The 17,294-nt window shown below is 33.8% G+C and overlaps 1 protein-coding gene across 1 annotated transcript in view; it reads left to right on the plus strand.

Moving 5' to 3' along the window:
• LOC105323873 (polycystin-1-like protein 2) overlaps positions 1-17,294 on the plus strand; it is a 47,118-nt gene that overhangs the window by 23,573 nt on the left and 6,251 nt on the right. Inside the window, exons 5-23 of the mRNA XM_020065324.3 lie at positions 7,946-8,118; positions 8,560-8,736; positions 9,038-9,190; positions 9,277-9,407; positions 9,610-9,765; positions 9,875-9,982; positions 10,327-10,503; positions 10,770-10,863; positions 10,970-11,163; positions 11,286-11,528; positions 11,777-12,173; positions 12,260-12,399; positions 12,472-12,717; positions 12,810-12,980; positions 13,080-13,240; positions 13,347-14,058; positions 14,133-14,265; positions 14,355-14,602; positions 16,734-16,902. Coding sequence (XP_019920883.3) covers positions 7,946-8,118; positions 8,560-8,736; positions 9,038-9,190; positions 9,277-9,407; positions 9,610-9,765; positions 9,875-9,982; positions 10,327-10,503; positions 10,770-10,863; positions 10,970-11,163; positions 11,286-11,528; positions 11,777-12,173; positions 12,260-12,399; positions 12,472-12,717; positions 12,810-12,980; positions 13,080-13,240; positions 13,347-14,058; positions 14,133-14,265; positions 14,355-14,602; positions 16,734-16,902 — 3,983 coding nt within the window. The remainder of the gene's footprint in view (positions 1-7,945; positions 8,119-8,559; positions 8,737-9,037; positions 9,191-9,276; positions 9,408-9,609; positions 9,766-9,874; positions 9,983-10,326; positions 10,504-10,769; positions 10,864-10,969; positions 11,164-11,285; positions 11,529-11,776; positions 12,174-12,259; positions 12,400-12,471; positions 12,718-12,809; positions 12,981-13,079; positions 13,241-13,346; positions 14,059-14,132; positions 14,266-14,354; positions 14,603-16,733; positions 16,903-17,294) is intronic.

The following is a 17,294-nucleotide window of genomic DNA, read 5'->3' on the forward strand; positions in this document are numbered from 1 at the left end:
AAAATAAATTGTGCTCTTTGTTTTAGTGCATGTCTCTTCTGTTTAATTGTTTACAATTTCTATTTACTAACCATATTTGAGTGTTAAGCTTCAAATTATAAGCAAGATACAGAGCTTTGTACACAGATATGAGGCCATTTTTTTGGTTTACATTTTAGATGCTGAATAGGAAATACCAAATTAAAAATTTAGCAAAATTGTGAGCTCTGTATCTTGCTTATAATTCTATGATTGACGCTGAGATTTTAATTGATCATACATTAGAAATGTCTCGCTAAACGTTAAATACTTGTACAAAAAATGATATGCGGTAACTTCTTTCTTGGGCCCCCTCTTTGTACGATGATTCAGAATTATATGAATTCCACAGACATGGGTAAATAAAAACGACACCGTTAAAACAGTTTCCATAGTTCTGACGCATTTCTTTACGGGGATAAAGGCATTATCGCTATTCCTAAGAAAGTATTACAGCGTGATATCATCCTGGTTTGTAGCCATTTGTTGTTTTTGAATAAAGATAAAAATAATGGATGGTTCTTAAAAAATACAGTGATATACCTATCAATACATTGACTATAATAACTCTTTTACATGTCATGTGACAACATTTTCCATTTGAGTGTATTCATCAATCAAGTAAGTAAGGTTAAAAGTCACGGGAGCTTACGCCAGGTAAACAACAGTCGTTTATAATGGGGGAAACCAACTAAATTTTTGAATGTTTTTAATTTGAGGAATTGAGCGCATTGAGGCACAGTTTTATTCTTCACATCTTTAAGAATTTTTAAGATAAAATCTTTTTCCTAAATAGTTCATTCATCCAACTGGTGTAATATCGAACAATAAATATTATAATAATTTAAAAAAAAAAAGCATTCTGAGAGTATTGCATAAGCAATATACGTCCCCTACCGGTTTGTGGAAATTGTGAAAACAATGCACTGTTATGCAAAATATCGAACCCGAATATAAAAAAATGGAATATAAAAAATTAAATTTCTCGAAAATATGTCAACCAGACGCTACAAAAGTGTAAACTTGATCTGTAGTTTGCCATTTTGAAGCTGTTCAGCAAAGAAGGTGTTGCAAAACAGTGGGACTATTCCCTAACGTGGAAAGGACCTTTAAATATCCGTATCGCTTGAGAGCCACATCTAAATATAGAAACATTACGTAGACGACTATATTTACGTAGCGGGTATGTTCCGTACGGAGGCAAAACAAACAAACATTTTACGCGCATTTCTATCGAACACGACAGCCACCAAATACAGTCAGAAAGATAACCATATACATGTTTTCTGTATTCAAATGTTAACATATCTCAATTTGATATCTACTGTCCAGCGTGTTTAAAATATCATTCTTGAGATACATGAATAAATCTTATTTAGTTGTAATTATAACCATCCTATGTTTCTATAGTATCTAAATAAAGTAAAAAAGTACAAATTTTTTCGTACATATTTTCAGTAACCTATTGCCTCGTCACCGATTCAAACTTTCTAAAATGATTGTGTTTGCTTTTAACAACCTGTACATGTATCTTTATTTACCGTTTATTTCATAAAAAGGGTGAAAAATCAACTGTCTACATTGATGCATACTAAGTACATTGTTTTAAAATCTCTTGTTCAGAAGAAAATGTTTATCAAGTTTATAACGGAGACTTCACACAGTAATGTTGAAAAAAAATAAGCAGGCATGCAAACTATTACATTACAAGAGTTTAAATAACTTTATTCAGACATTCTTAAATTGTGACGAAACATTACCTTTCCATGCGATTAAAAGAATTAAAAATTTAAAAAAAATCGAACTTTTTCGGGATTCGAACCCAGACAAAAATACAAGTCATAGTCATAATCTATTCTATCTGCGTCACCACTCGACTAATCTAGGGTTGAAATAATAGGGGACATTTTTTACATCGTTTATAGATTTCAAAGGTATTAATGATTTTTTTTCCAAAAGTCAGATTTATTAAAAATATGCCTCCTTGAAACAAAAATCGGAAATGACAGTTTGCAAAAAATTGTCTTACTCCAAACGTTAAGATTAAATTAATTTTGTTTCAAGGAGGCATTTTTCACAATGACGAGGATTTCCCTTTTATATAGCGGGAATTCTGCCACATTTGTCTGTGTAACCATTTTAAAATTTATTTCATGGTCTTAAATGAGTTAATACAAACTTTCGTAATAAAATTCTACACTGCTTTATTTACAACGTTGCATGGAAAAAAAGATTTACATCGAATTCTGTAACTTTGATTTTTCTATTTTATCTTAACTCCTTTGGGGAAAATTAGCATAGGAACTGCAACACCTTCTTTCATAATTATTATTCCTCAAACGCATAAAGAAAAAAGTGTGGAAAACTGAAGTGGGACAGACAGACGGTCGGACAGAGGGACTGACGGACGCAGAGGAAAGCTATAGTCCCCTCCGGTGAAAACCGGTAGGGGACTAATAAAACAACTAGTAAGTATTAAGGAAGAAAATGTACATATATACTCTCAAATATTTCGATCGCTTCTTATAGTGGGGGGGGGGGGGGTTAGAGGACAGAACGAAAATATAGGGAATTGGAAGTTAACGGTGTACCCCTACCAACAGTTTAGTTTTATATCATGCATAAGATTTTCTTAAATTTGGAAAAATTGCATTACATAAAGGTACAATGTCAAAGATCAAGTGTATGCAAAAATAAATGTAAAATTCAAATACTTTACAATATTTATTTTTTGTTATTCAAACGAGGGGCCATATGGTACAATATCCTTTGAACGCCCATAAAAGTCGTTGTTGCTCAGGTGAGCGATGTGGCCCCATGGGCCTTTTGTTTGAATGTTCATGTCATAAAGAATAGTTCAATCTGCAGATTAACACCGAAAAAGAGAAAACACATCCAAATTACCCTAAAGTAAAAGTATAAAAGTGTTCTGGAAAGGTATTGTAAATGGTGTGATAAAGATTGCATTAAATTTGTTGCCCAAGGCAACTGTTGCCATAGTAAAGGAGACTGAAGATAGAAAAATGGCAAATCATAGCCACTTCAAAGTAATTAACTAAAAGTAATTAATTTTCCCAAAATCAAAGCATCAAAATGTACGATTTTAAAACATATATGTTGGATAAGAAAATTTTAAGAAAAACAAATATAGTTACTTGATTTAAACACAATTTAGAGCAATCTCTGTTGCTATTTGTGGAAATAGGCTAGACTTTTATATCAAATGTATTCAAGCTTTATTCAGTAACAAAAAACAGCCAGTTGCTAAGGAAAAATATGGACTTAAGAGAATCATTTAAAAATTATTATTCGTTAAAACGGTCTAGCATCGGCCATTTCTTTTGTTTGAATGCAGCTTCAATTGATACCACCTACAGTTGAGGACATGTTTTATCATTCTAATCAATTTAATGTGAAGTATCATGTCACATGTATGCATACAAATTTCTCAAAATACCTCCAATTATGCAGTCGATTTTCGTATTACTACGCAAATAAACAAGAAATGGTGTAAATGATATATGGTTCAAAAATAAAGTTTTGCTATTGTAGTTTTCCACCAAAAAACCCCAAATCAGCCTCCTTACAAAAATAAATAAATATGACACAAGAACCCATTCAACAACTCGAGGATAAACATAATGAATCGGAAGAAATCCGTACTACAAGGCTAAAAGGTCAAAACAAATTCAACAGACCAGGGAAAAAACAACAAAATATTTTGTTAGAGTCGAAAAACTATATAAATAAACAAAAATGGTAATAGAATAGGAGAATGGATTAATTTTTAGAAATCAACATAAAAAAGTAATTGAAACAAAAAATTCTACAAGAACCTTATAAAAAGGGATACTTTAGAAAAAGAAAATATACATAATTTTTTTTAAAAACTGCTTTATACCTAAACTAAAAAAAGGAAGAATCAGAAATTTTTGAAGGTACATTAACAAAGCAGTAGTTCTGAAATTCCTGAAACACATGAAAAATGATAAAAGTCCAGGGCCTAGTGAACAAACGAGTGATTTTAACAGTTTTTTTTAACAACATGGGGTATTTTATTACTAGGACACTTAAGGTAGCTCGCGGGTTAACCTGCTTGTGAGAAAACCTACCTTGAAAATTTTTCCACGTGATCCATAGGTTTCATAATTTTATTTCTGAAATTTATTTAAGATTCGTCTGCGCGGTAATAATGTTATCGTGTTTCAAATACAGTGTCATTAATAAAATCAAGCAACGCTATTTCAATGAAATATATAGTAAAATGCACATTTTAACCGAGAAACGCATTACAAAACTATGCTCCAAACTTTTAAACGATTCAGACGAAATTAATCATACTCTACACAAAAACAGAGGAGATAATTATGAATAAATTCATAAAAAAAATATCAGTATGTGTTCTCGGCCAATTTTTGGCAAAAAAACTTTAAAGATTTAAAAGATTTCTCAAAACCTTATATTTTCATTACGACGTTAGCCTGACGTCATCATTTCCGTACTTCTTAGAACACCAAAATTGAAATGCATTTATTGACAAAACTAGCTGTTTAACACATTTTAGAACATGTTAATGCTTATTAGGCATTATTGTGAATGTTATTTAAAAATGCAATTAATGTAAGGCTGTAAAGATACAGAAAATTGCTATTTTTGTTTTTATGAAACTCTGAGTCAATCAATGCAAAAATAAAATGCCAGGCAACTACTGACATTATAAGTAAGTAATCAAATAAAACAGGTATCTCAAGCCAAAAGAAATTTAAGAATTTAATCGGTAGTACAGATTACGGAAGTTATAATTGTAAAAAAAAAAAGCGAAGTTAATGCATACATTCTATTTTAAAACATGACTTTAAATGGAAGAGTTCTAACGCACACTCATTCTTTATCTTAATAGAACAAAATGTGAAAATGTATGTGACATCTTTAAATTTTCAGCACTTGATATCATAAATCTTTGTATAAACAGTCATAAACCGCATATAAGCTTTTTAAAATATTTTCTTTTATACTTCTAAATATCTCATTTGTCATTTTAAAATAAAATTATGAGTTTACTATGACGGTCAACTCTTTTCGTCGATTCCTATTGTGACGTCAGCAAACCCGCGAGCTACGTTAAGGGAGTATGGGACTCACATGAAAGTAATTAAAAAATTTTAAAACTTGGTTCAACGGATAGCACTGTATTTCCTCTAACATATAAAATCATTTCTACGATAAAATCTGTAATTTAATAGCTTAGTAGTGAACCAAGAGATTTAACGACTGCGAATTGGTTTACGTCATTCGGAGTTGCGCGGTAGATTCAAAATCGTGAGTCCCATACTTCCTTAAAAGCTACAATGAACTACTACAGATTACCGAATTAAATAAGTTAGGAATTATAACTTTTTTGCCTGAAGAAATTTTAAAGTGATGTAGTTCACCCTGTCAGAAGGAAATTAAACTTGAATTACTCAACCTTTGATTTAGTATAGGAATTCAATATTCAGTAACTCTAGATGATATTGTCTGACTTTAACTATGAGCCAAAGTTATCAGAATTAAAAAGAATTATAAACCAATGAATTCAAGTAAACTCTCTTCAATTAACAGAATCTCAGTAATAAAACTATAGGTTTTGCCAAAATTAAATTATTTCGTACTCCCCATTTACCTAACACTGAATCTGTTTTAATAATAAAAAGAAATTAATAAAAAAAATCCAAGTTTTGTGGGGAGGTAAGATTCACAAAGTAAAGAAAAATACTGTTATTTAGGAATATAGAAATGGTGGTTTGAAAGGCAGGATTTAGCTCAACTCTAAAGTAGTTGGATTAGAAGTACTATATTTTCAAACACAAAATGGATATACCTTACAAAGAAAAAAACGAAAAACCTATAGGTAAAAGGTATGGACTTTCCTTTTAACATGTCTAAGAATTTATGAATGTGCCATATGAAAACCTTTAGTTCAACCCAAAAATAAAAGTTTATAAAAGTTCTATATTTCTAAACAATATTTATGCTGGTTTTATACATATACAAGATCTTTTGAAAATGAGGGTGTTTTTCTGAGTTTAAACACATTAGAAAATACACAATCGAAAATCGGAATGTAAAAACAACTTTTATTGAAAATTGCAACTCTAAAGAGAGCAATATTTGAATGATTAAATGAAGAAAATATTAAAGGGTAAGGAAAGTCAAAAACATATTTTATCTATATTCTATATTAAAGTGGTTTGAATTATCACGAGTGGTCATGCTGTTTTGATAGTAAACTTCATAATTAAGCATTAATGCTCGTTTGAAGTTAGAAAAATCGTATTTACTGGAGGCTGCCATGATGTAGAACTCTTTTGTATTAAAAACCAAAGGAATTATTTTACGTCACACCATCTATTCCGGTTTGGTTTGCATATACAATGTACACAGTGCTCTGAATAAAACACTGATTTATGACTTTCTGTTCTAAACAAAATTAATAATGTTTAGGTTCACACGTCAATCTAAAGAATAAATACAAGTATGCATAAATATGTAAGAATTTTTATTAAGTAAATGACAGATGCTATCATTCAATTTGAAAATGACCTCGAGTACATTTTTAATCCAAGTCGATTTCTTCGTTGAATAAAAGAGTATGTTGTAATTGTAATCGGGATGTTTAGATCCGAATAACCAAGTCGAAATAACGACGGCACATATATATTTTCTACGATACTTCGCATCTGTTGACAGTTTCCCCAACTACGTGGAGATTCCACAGACACTAGTTAACCTCTGCTTTGAGATTTCGATGAACATGTTCCATTTGACGTTGGTTTGTAATTTAGTGGAAAGTCAAAGGTAAAATAACGGTCTCAAACCAATTTTGTTACAGTTTTCCCAGAACTTTTCATTTAATGCGAATATCATGATCTGACAATATGTTAATAAAAAACCGGAATACATGGTGTCACGTCGTAGATTAAAGTCCGATGCTTTGCAGCTCCTATTGGGGTGGGAAATTTTAATTAAGCGATCAATTTCCTTGATTTATTAATTGTTTCGGGGGTTTTTATTGAAAATAAATGCAATTAACAATATATGATTAATAATTGATTTATTGTAAAACATATTTTTAGTTTCCTTACCCTCTAATGAAATAAAAGCCAAGTCTTGCTCGGGTATAACAACTCATACAAACCGTTGCAAAGACATGTATAATGAACTTAGTAAGGAAAACAAAGGGCAAACTATATCTTTATATAAATGGCTATGAAGAGGCTTTATCTTTAACAACAAATTTTAGAAAAAATGTTTGAACTTCCATTTAAAACACTTAAGAGTTCAAAATGTAATGGCTACAATTTGAAATATTAAATAGAATAATATCAACAAATGTTTACCTTCACAATGTTACAATTTTAAAAAATTCCCAGTCTGCTCTTTTGTTAAAAAAACACGAACACTATCGAGAATACTGAACACTAATTTGTAGACTGTTAATGTGAAAAAGATCTTTGGGAAGTATGTGAGGAGTAGTTTATTAGGAAAATTGAAATGCAAGTGACATTTGACAAACACTTAATTCCATATTGAAAAAGAGAGGAATTTGTATAAAAAAGAGAGGAATTTGTATAAAAAAGCAGAAATTTTTAATTCTTATAATAAAGCAATACATATTTACAAGTACATATACATAATTTCCAAAACTGAGAAAAAATATTTTGTTCAAAATATGTAGATTCTCAGATTTTGAGAGGCATTGGAAAAACTATATAAGTTCGTCGCCAAAGTTTCAGAGAACTGTTCTTCTCAAGAGAGTTCAAACGCAAAGCGATATTTGATCATATGAGTGATTCACATCCGTTGATTTTCACGGCACCTTACTTTGATTGTATTTTATGAGTAATTGCCACAATAATCTTAGTTGTTGTTTTTTACTTTTTTTTAGGATTCACTGTTTAGACAACTGTAAGCAAAGAGCCAGTTTATCAAGGAAGTTCATCGCAAAAGTCTCAGCCAACTGTTCTTCTCAAGTAGAATTCTATGGAATTGTGGAGAATTTATATTTTTTTCAGCATCATGAGAAAGCTCTGCCAACATCTAGTAGAAGCGTACACTTTGGTAACTTTCAATCTAACAATGCTTTACTGTATTTAAATGTTGTTTGATCGCATGATTTGCCTCTGATTACCGAAAATTTACATTTAATTGCCATGGTATATCACTGATGTCTGCACATGTCTTTTTGAATAGGAAGTTTTGATTGATTAATCAGTGGGCCAATCCGTTTAAATTTTAACACGGATCAACTTTAAGACTGCCATTTCGATAGGTAGCAATACTCCACCTGGAGTTTTTCCTTTCATTGTATTCTTACGAATTATGTTATTAAGCATCATCTATTTAGGCAATGTCCAAGAAAAAACAAAAAAATTGCTTTGCCATTTTGGCTATTGCTTAAAAGTTTAAACCGGAATGACACACACACACACACACACACACACACACACACACACACACATACTACTATTGTTTAAACCAAATGATCAATGTTTATTACAGAAAAAGATACAATTACTGTCGACACGAGTGATCTTTTACCCGGGACATCGTACATTTTATATGTGATGAGAAATATAAAAATGTCTCAATATTTTGAACAACCGATTCCATGGTTATTCTCTCTTCATACTAACACTCCACCAAACAATGGTCAGTGTGAGATCAAACCAAAGAAAGGTAATTTTCTTATGTTTAAAATACTACATATACTATGACTCATTGGCATTGAATATGATTAGATTTTTTTTCATTTTCCTTTACATTTCATCGCGATTAAATTTTTAGAAGACATTTGTCACAGGTTCCAATAAATAACTATTTTAAACACCGTTATGATGCAAAGATAAAAATAAGAAACATTTTGCTTGTTAGCTTTATTTGTTTTTGTTTTTCATTTTAACGATCCAACGTACCTCTACCATAGTTCATCAATGTTCTGTGGTATCTGTTCTTTATAAGAACCTCTTTTTAAATGCAGGCTTGGTGCTTCAGACAGAGTTTTCTGTAGAGTGTTGGGGTTGGATAGCAGGGGAGAACTACACCACATGGGATCTAGAAACCACCGTGCCATTGGTTTACTCTATCTGGTACCGCACGGCTGATGTTGGCCAAGTGTTGATTTATCAGGGATGTAAGCATAAAGCATAATTATACGACAAGAGTGATGAATAAATTCCGGTGATAAACACGAATGCACACCTTTATGTACCTTTTCAGATGAGTCTTCCTCTCCACCGTTTGTTTTACCTGCGGGTCCTTCTTCAAATAACTACACGGTCCAGATTACAATAGACGTTAAAGACAGGTTCGGTGATTCAAGTGAACAGACGCTCTCAGTATCTGTCAAGGTATCAGTAAAGAGTAAAGACTCCGTGTTCTAGGCAGATGATGACACTGAAAGCTAAAAGGCGCTCACCTTACAATGAAAAAAGGACAATAACAAACCGTCAACAATGATTTACATAAACGCTTTGTTTCAATTCCCATATTTATAAATGATTACTATAGTAAATGTTTTAAACAATTGTTTCAAATGTTCTTTGATTTCAGGAAAAACATGAAGAGAATAATATTGAAGAAAATCTTGAATCTCTTCTTAAAAATCTTAATCACCTACGTGCAAAGTTCCAATATACGCAGCAACCCGAGAGTCAGATTCACATCATCAAAATAACAGCCAACGAGATCAGCAAAATTCTGACCAACGTACTTTAGTTTTATTGCATAATGAACTGATTCTGACCTAATTCTGACTTGCTGTTTTTCCAAATGTCAACTGCATGCAGGTGTTTCTTTTTTGGTTTTTCTTTTGCAGGATTCTTATGAAAGTATGGATTTGAAAGAACTTTTATCTGCTGATTTTTCTGAAATAATAACAGCAATGAATAACTCAGAATCGCATATTTTACAGCGTCTTAGACAGGTACAATGATTGGTTCCTGTAAATACCTTTTGTTTGATTACATTGAGCCGATTGTTTGATTACATTGAACCGATTCTCTTCTTTTTATCAATTATCAGTATCATGTTTAAAATTATTGCACGACAAATATGTAATCATGTTTAATGCTCGACTGAAAAGTAGTAATGGACCCTTCATAAAGGCACTCTATCAGGGTTTTTCAGCAGCAGAGATATTTTATTTGGGTTTATGCCAAACAAAATGAATAAATATATATATTTTTTTAAACAACGTTCATTAAATCCTGAGTGTAAGAGATAACCAATAGACTAGCACGTTTTATCAAGTTTGAAACATTCTTTCAGACTATTAATATTCTTACCAATTATACACTGAATTGGGTTACCCACTCCTTCCTCAAATACCTCGCCTCTGGAAAAGGTGTCTATTCTGAAAAGGAGGCCTGCCACTTGACGACTTTGTCTCTCTTCACCATTGAGGCGTGCACACGTCGCCCTGATAGAATGACTCCCGAATCATTGGTGAGTGCTATGTGTAAAAATATTTGGGATATTTGGATGCATGCTTGGTACCAGAAATGTTTCCAAGGGTCGGATGGGGTGGGGTTCGGGATGGCTCAGAGCGATAATTCTGTCGGGAGGGGGGGGTCCAATGATAATTTTGGTAATTTTACTATGTTTTATTCCGGAAGACAGTTTGGACCTCCCTTTTAGATCAAGCATATGATTTACGTGTTATTACTGCGTTGAAATGCATTGTATAGTATGAACTTATTATTGTATCTCAGGAAAATGTTGTGAAAACACTGAATGTGTCACTTACGAACCAACTTCTGGAGGCAGTTTTCAACGATGCATCGAAATACAGACAAGCTATTGATAGTGAGTATATCACAATGGACACTTTCCTCGTATTACCGATAAAATGCTTTTCTGTTTCACCGACAGCTCCTTACACAATGTATTAAAACAGAACATCATTTGCTAGGTTTTACAAAAATTATTAACAACGTGTACACTGGAATCTATAGTCACTACTTCGCTGAAACAGATGAATTGATGATGAAAGATTATATGGAACGACGGATGACTGCAAATGATTCCGAAACAATGGAAAAAGTGCGGTTGGTGCAAGAGTTTGTGTCTTCAGAAAAAACCCAAACAGCCCTTAATATGCAGGTGGTAAGTGGGTAGCGTGGGGTAACGTGTTGCCACCCTAACGGCGTATTTTATTTATGTCGACTATTCTGAAATAATTATCACCACGTATATGTGTAAATAAATTATCTTCCTTTTAATCGTAGTTGTCGGCGTCTTCAGTCGTTTTAATGACGTCCATAGAAATGATAGAGAAGGTGCTGAAAGCCACGATGACTGAATCCACGCTATCTGTAAACCATTCATTCATGTCAATGACGATGACGAGAATTAATTCCCTACCATTGAAAAAATACCCCACTTCTGTAGGCGAAATTCAGTTGGAACTCGAATCTCAGGCAGTTGGCAAACCTTCGCATGAAAATGTCCAACCAAACATGGATTTGTCGGTACACATTTAAGATCATAAACAATGAATAGATATGCGTGTTTATGCGCATTTTTTTTAATAGCAAAATGAAATACTTGATAATAATGTTGTTTTAAACTTTTTCAACAATTGTAATTTAAGGTTTGAAGAAAAAATAGAATTGATCGCGGATTTCTTGCCTTTAACTGATAAGTAATCGTTCTTTGATAAAGTGTACTGACATATCAGTTTTTAGTTTTGTAACAAATATTTTTTTAATTCTTTCAGATCGTGGCGTTTAGAAGGTCGCCGTTTCCTGAAGTAAATGATACGTTGTATTCTTCATCTGATGTGCTCATGATGTCTGCTAACGTGTCCTGTAACGTCACGACACAGACTAAGAACAAAAATTTGCATGATCTTCACAAAAGCTACCTGTCCTTTGACTCTACTGATGCTGCTTACCTGGATTTCGGTGTCAATTTACACGACTTAACTATCGTTTATTTAGACTTGGAAAATGTTTCAGACGCAGATTCATTTGAGATATACGTAAAAGGGGGTATTTTGCCGACAAAGACAAACTTCGATGCTAGTTTCAAAGTTCGGAAAAATCAGAAGAACTACAGAATTCCTGCTGAAAAACTTTCACATGCCAGAGGATTTCTAATGATTGTAGCAAAAGGTATCTTATTGTAACCCCTATATTGTAATATGTAAACAAGGCGGCATTGTAGAAAACCTTATAAATATCAAACCACTGTTTGCTAGATAAAACACAAAGGCGACATAAAAGAGATGCCAACATGAGTAGATGTGGGGAAACCGCTAAAAGACGTGTGGGAGTTCAAGTTTTTTCTGCTGGATGTCGGACAAGATCATTCAACACGTGGATACCCGGGGAATGCAAGGTTACTTGTCTTAAAAGTCTAAAAGAACGAATCTTATGAACTTCTAATTGGTTTGTTTTCGTGTTTTTGTAGGTTAGCTTCAAATCTTCCAAGCAGTCCACAATCTGTCATTGTCCTCATAAAGCGGGGGACAGAAGTTTCTTTATTTCAACGTTCTACGTCCAGCCAAACCTTATCGACTTCACGTCGATCGATCATTTCATCACTGACTTCGACGTAGATAATGCTGCTGTTTATGGGGCTCTGATTCTTCTGTTATGTCTATATGTGGTTTTAGTTATTGTACTAAGACGACAGGACCACAGGGATACTCTAAAGGTTATAACATATCAACATTTTTGTATTAGGTGTCTTGGTTATTTTTGTTTTCGTTTATCTGATTTGTAGGTTTTTATATTTTTAAACAACAGTGGGTTCCCCAGTTCTTGTGTGACAATGGTGAAAACGACGTCTACTACTATATGATCACTGTATACACTGGCATGCGAAGAGGATCAGCCACCATGTCAAATGTCAATTTCATTATCGTAGGGGAGGAAGAAGATTCTGGGATAAGATTACTTAGTGGCAGTGACCATAATGTTAGTTGAACCAAACTGAAATATAGTTGGGCATGTTTTTGTATTAAGTCTTATTGAAAACACTTTTATGAATGCATTGTTCAACTTATCTTATTCCAGGGCTTTGACGCAGGATCAGTTAGAAGATTCCTCTTGGGTTCATCCTTAAAATATGGGCGGTTAAATTACCTCCGCATATGGCATGATAACTCTGGTCAAGGCGACTTGAAGTCTTGGTTCCTAAACAAAATTATCGTAGATGACCTTCAAACTAAAGAAAGGTATAAAAATCAAAGACTTAGTTTTCTTAACTTTTCTGGTTCAACAATTTTAGGTTTGATGCAAAGGACACCGATTGCTTAATATTTTAAACGTGTTTCAATTTAGATTTATTTTTCACTGTGGAAGATGGTTGTCCCTTAACCACGATGACGGTAAAACAGAGAGGGTTCTACCTGTCAGTACCACGAAGCACCTCAACAGCTTCAGCAATCGGTTCTCAGAACACGCACAATTCAATCTAACTGATAGCCATCTCCTTGTATCCACAATCATTCGCCCGGAGAGCAGCAACTTTTCCCGCGTGCAAAGAGTGTCCTGTTTTTTTGTTCTGTTGTTACTTTCCATGATAAGCCACGCTATGTATTTCAAGGACTCCACAGACGTGACTCCAAGCCAGGTCAAGATTGGCAGCTTGAGCTTCTCCTTGAAAGACATTTACGTATCGATGATTGTAGTGTTAATCACCACCCCTCCGGTTATGTTAGCCTCCGCTGTTTTCAAAAAGTCAGCACAAAAGGTCAATTACTTAGGCAAAGTCTTCCCAAGAAGATTATCAACATCGTCACAAAAATATGCTTCAACCAAATCTTTTGAACCACATAAAATGAATTTAGTGTCCATGTTTGAAACTGAAAAGCCAATTTTTCCCTGCTGGACACTGTATCTAGCTTGGGTTATTTTGTTTTTGACAGCTCTTGCTTCTGCTTTCTTTTTGCTGTTGTACAGCCTCCAATGGGGCAAAGAGAGGTCAACCAGGTGGATTATCAGCTTCTTAATGTCTGTGCTGGAGTCTGTCTTAGTTGTCGACCCAGTAAAGGTATGTTATGATGTTATTATGTTAGTATTTGTTCATCTTAAACTTTCGATAATCACGGCTTTTTATATTTCAAGGTTCTCTTTATGGCAATGATGACAGCACTTTTCCTGAAAAACAAGGAAACTCAGTACAAATTGAGGGTGGATCTCCGACATCTCCGGCGGTTAGCAAGAGAATTCTATAACAAGAATTATGGATCTCTGAACGGTATTGCCTTGAGTTTTTATTTCTTGTTTTGACAATGAACATTTTTCTTTGGCATTCTCTCTTATGGTTATGGTTGTATATCATTGTAGTGCTGAGGAAACAAATCCTGGGTCGACAAGAGCCAACTCTAGATCAAGACGTTAAAAAATTTAGAAACAGAAGACAACAGGAGATGAACGCCAGGAGAGTGTTTAGAGAACTTCTGATTTACTGCTTATTTGCTTTCATCGTTTTCAGTATTAGTTACATTCACAAGGATCAGCGATCATTTTCATTGAAGAACAATATAAATAACATGCTCATTCAGGATTCAATGTCCAAAAATAAATTTTCAAAGGTAAGATCTGTCACAGAAACATAGTTATTCTATTAACGATTATCTCATTTATACTCTAGGGCAATCTTGAAGAAACGAGGGTTGTAAGATAATAGCATTCGATTCAAATAGTGAAATTAACATTACATCCCTTTATTCTCCGCGGTTTGAAATACATCTATACTTAAAAATGAAAACATTTTGCAAATAAACTACAAAATGCCTGCACAAGAGTATCTGCATACACCTTTGCTATTCAACACGTATGAGATGGTGTCCGAAAGCTATAACTGAATTTTAACTGATTAGTAATATATAATTGTGAAATTAATCCAAAACCTACTCTCATTTTCGATAACCAAGTCCGCAATTGCAAAAATGAGAGTAAGGCAATGGACATGCTTTGGCGGATGAAAGTCATAAGTAGTTTGCATAAAAAATGTACTTGCAATGAAATGATATTGAATGATTACGTAAAGAACGAATATATTTACTGGTAACTTATTCAGAGTATACATGGAATTCAAGATTTTAAAAATGTTGAACAAATAAAATGAGCCAATTCGTTTCTTGAAAGCGCGATTTTAGTTTTGATGGATAGAAGGCTTGCGAAGCACGACCTCTGATAAGAGAATGGGAAAAAACTTTCTAAAACGGGGTTACCAAGAACGCGGGTTGACTAATTAACGTCATGGCGAGTTCATCCTGCATCGCGGTAGATACCTTTTGATCGGACAAAAGGAAAAGTCGCATCGGGCTAGATCTGGAGAGTATGGAGGTTTATGATAATATTTGTGAGATGTTTTAATGTAACATCTCGGTTATACCCTGCGGCACCGGAATTTGTACGGCTATACCATCACCATCCCCATCACGTTTGATCTTGAAGACTGTTCGTTATCACCACATGTCATTAGAAGAGTATGCAATAACAAAAATTCTTTGTGCATAGGTTTCTTTTGGCAACTACAGGTTTTCTACTGTATTTAGCCATCCATGTCTTGTTTCCATTTCCTTACTGGTTCGAAATTAGCACTATCACAAATTGTGTATCTGCCATCACTTTTAATTATTTCCTTGACTTTTTAGACATTTGCATTAGGCCACCTGTTACAGTTACAGGTTGGCAAGATTTTGCTGAATCTTTGACGGTCTCTGTGCCAGGCAGAAGATTATTTCTCCTACTACGAACTGTCTCAAAAGATACCTTAGATCTATATAAGACACATACATAATCTCAGCGAAATACGTCAAGACTGTAAAACAAATGTCAGACATCTCTTCCGAATCTTAGACCAGTGCCATACAAAGTGATTCGGGAACATTTGCCCCAAGTTCGGCCGGTTGTTATAATAAAAGTACGCTGAATTAAATCAACTGCCCGCTTCATCTTTTACTTTGAACATCCTGAGATTAGGAAGAGACGTCCATCAAAAATTTTCTGTATTGACGAATTTCGCTGAGGTTAACCCAAATTGAGTAAAAATCTGCATTACCGAATGACCGAGTTTTCTGTGATCTTTTATATAATCTCTAATTTCTTCAATGTTCTTAACCCGTATCCTAACCTTTTTACAGTAACGTAAACGATTGGTTCTACTGAAACAATTAAATGTTTTAAACAATGTGGAGCTGAGGGCTTGTGTTTATATCGTTTGAAAGGTATTAAATAAAGCTGTTCAAGAGTATCATCAACCACGAACTCATTTAAAGCGTTATCGCGCTTAATACAGTACAAATTACATTACAAACAGCCTGCGCTGTGTTACAATACACATTAAATATCGAACAGTCCTCGTATTTGTGAATGTTCTGCGTGCCTGCTAACTTTTGTATTTGGTTAAAAATGACGCCAACATAATAATGATAGTGTTATATAACACTGTTTGCACAATCCGCTGTTATTTTTGCATAACATCAGCCTGGATCAAGAGGTCTTCAAATTTTCTATAAAACCCTTCGGGCTTTATGGGATTCAATCACGTGACCAACCCGTATACATATTTCCATGTACATCCTAAAATGATACCTTATTTCTTAATTAAACTTTCAAAATTAAGGAGAGTAGCAGTTCTTTTGTTTGAGTTGTCTCGTTGTAGAACGATTTAAAGATTTATTGGCTTACTTCTGTTTCGGCCTATTTTCTACTTAGCTTAACCAGACAAGTGACTACTATAATTGGCTGAAAGCTGCCGTGATACCACAACTGTTTCCGTCACGTGACTGGAGTAACAGGACACTGCCCTCGTCTCCTTGGTTCGGGGACCTTGTCAACGTACGGGTTGGTGGTGTCAAACTCAGGCAGGTTCGGGTATCAGACGGTAAGAATCGTTAACTTAAAAAAAAGTTCTAGCGTATTATGTAATATGATTTAAGTGTTTGGTTTTTTTTCGGTCGAGGGGGCGGACACCCCCCCCCCCCACCCAATTATGATATCGGAAGGTGCACGAGTTCAAAGGTTACTCTAGATATTTTGTGTCATTTCATCATTGATGAATTACTGTTGAAATTTTAAGTCATGTGGGTTGAAATTTAAACATTACTTATAATTTGCTATTGTTTTATTTGAATATAATGGCAATGCATAATGAATTTAGGAATTGTCCTTTGAGTGATATGAAGTGATAATTTCGATCGGGACGTGGTCAAATCCATTAAACCCGAAGGGCTATATGATAGATTGTACCACGCTCACACCGAAATTATCACCTCA

This window comes from Magallana gigas, chromosome 7, assembly GCF_963853765.1.
Source record: "Magallana gigas chromosome 7, xbMagGiga1.1, whole genome shotgun sequence".
Taxonomy (NCBI): Eukaryota; Metazoa; Mollusca; class Bivalvia; order Ostreida; family Ostreidae; genus Magallana; species Magallana gigas.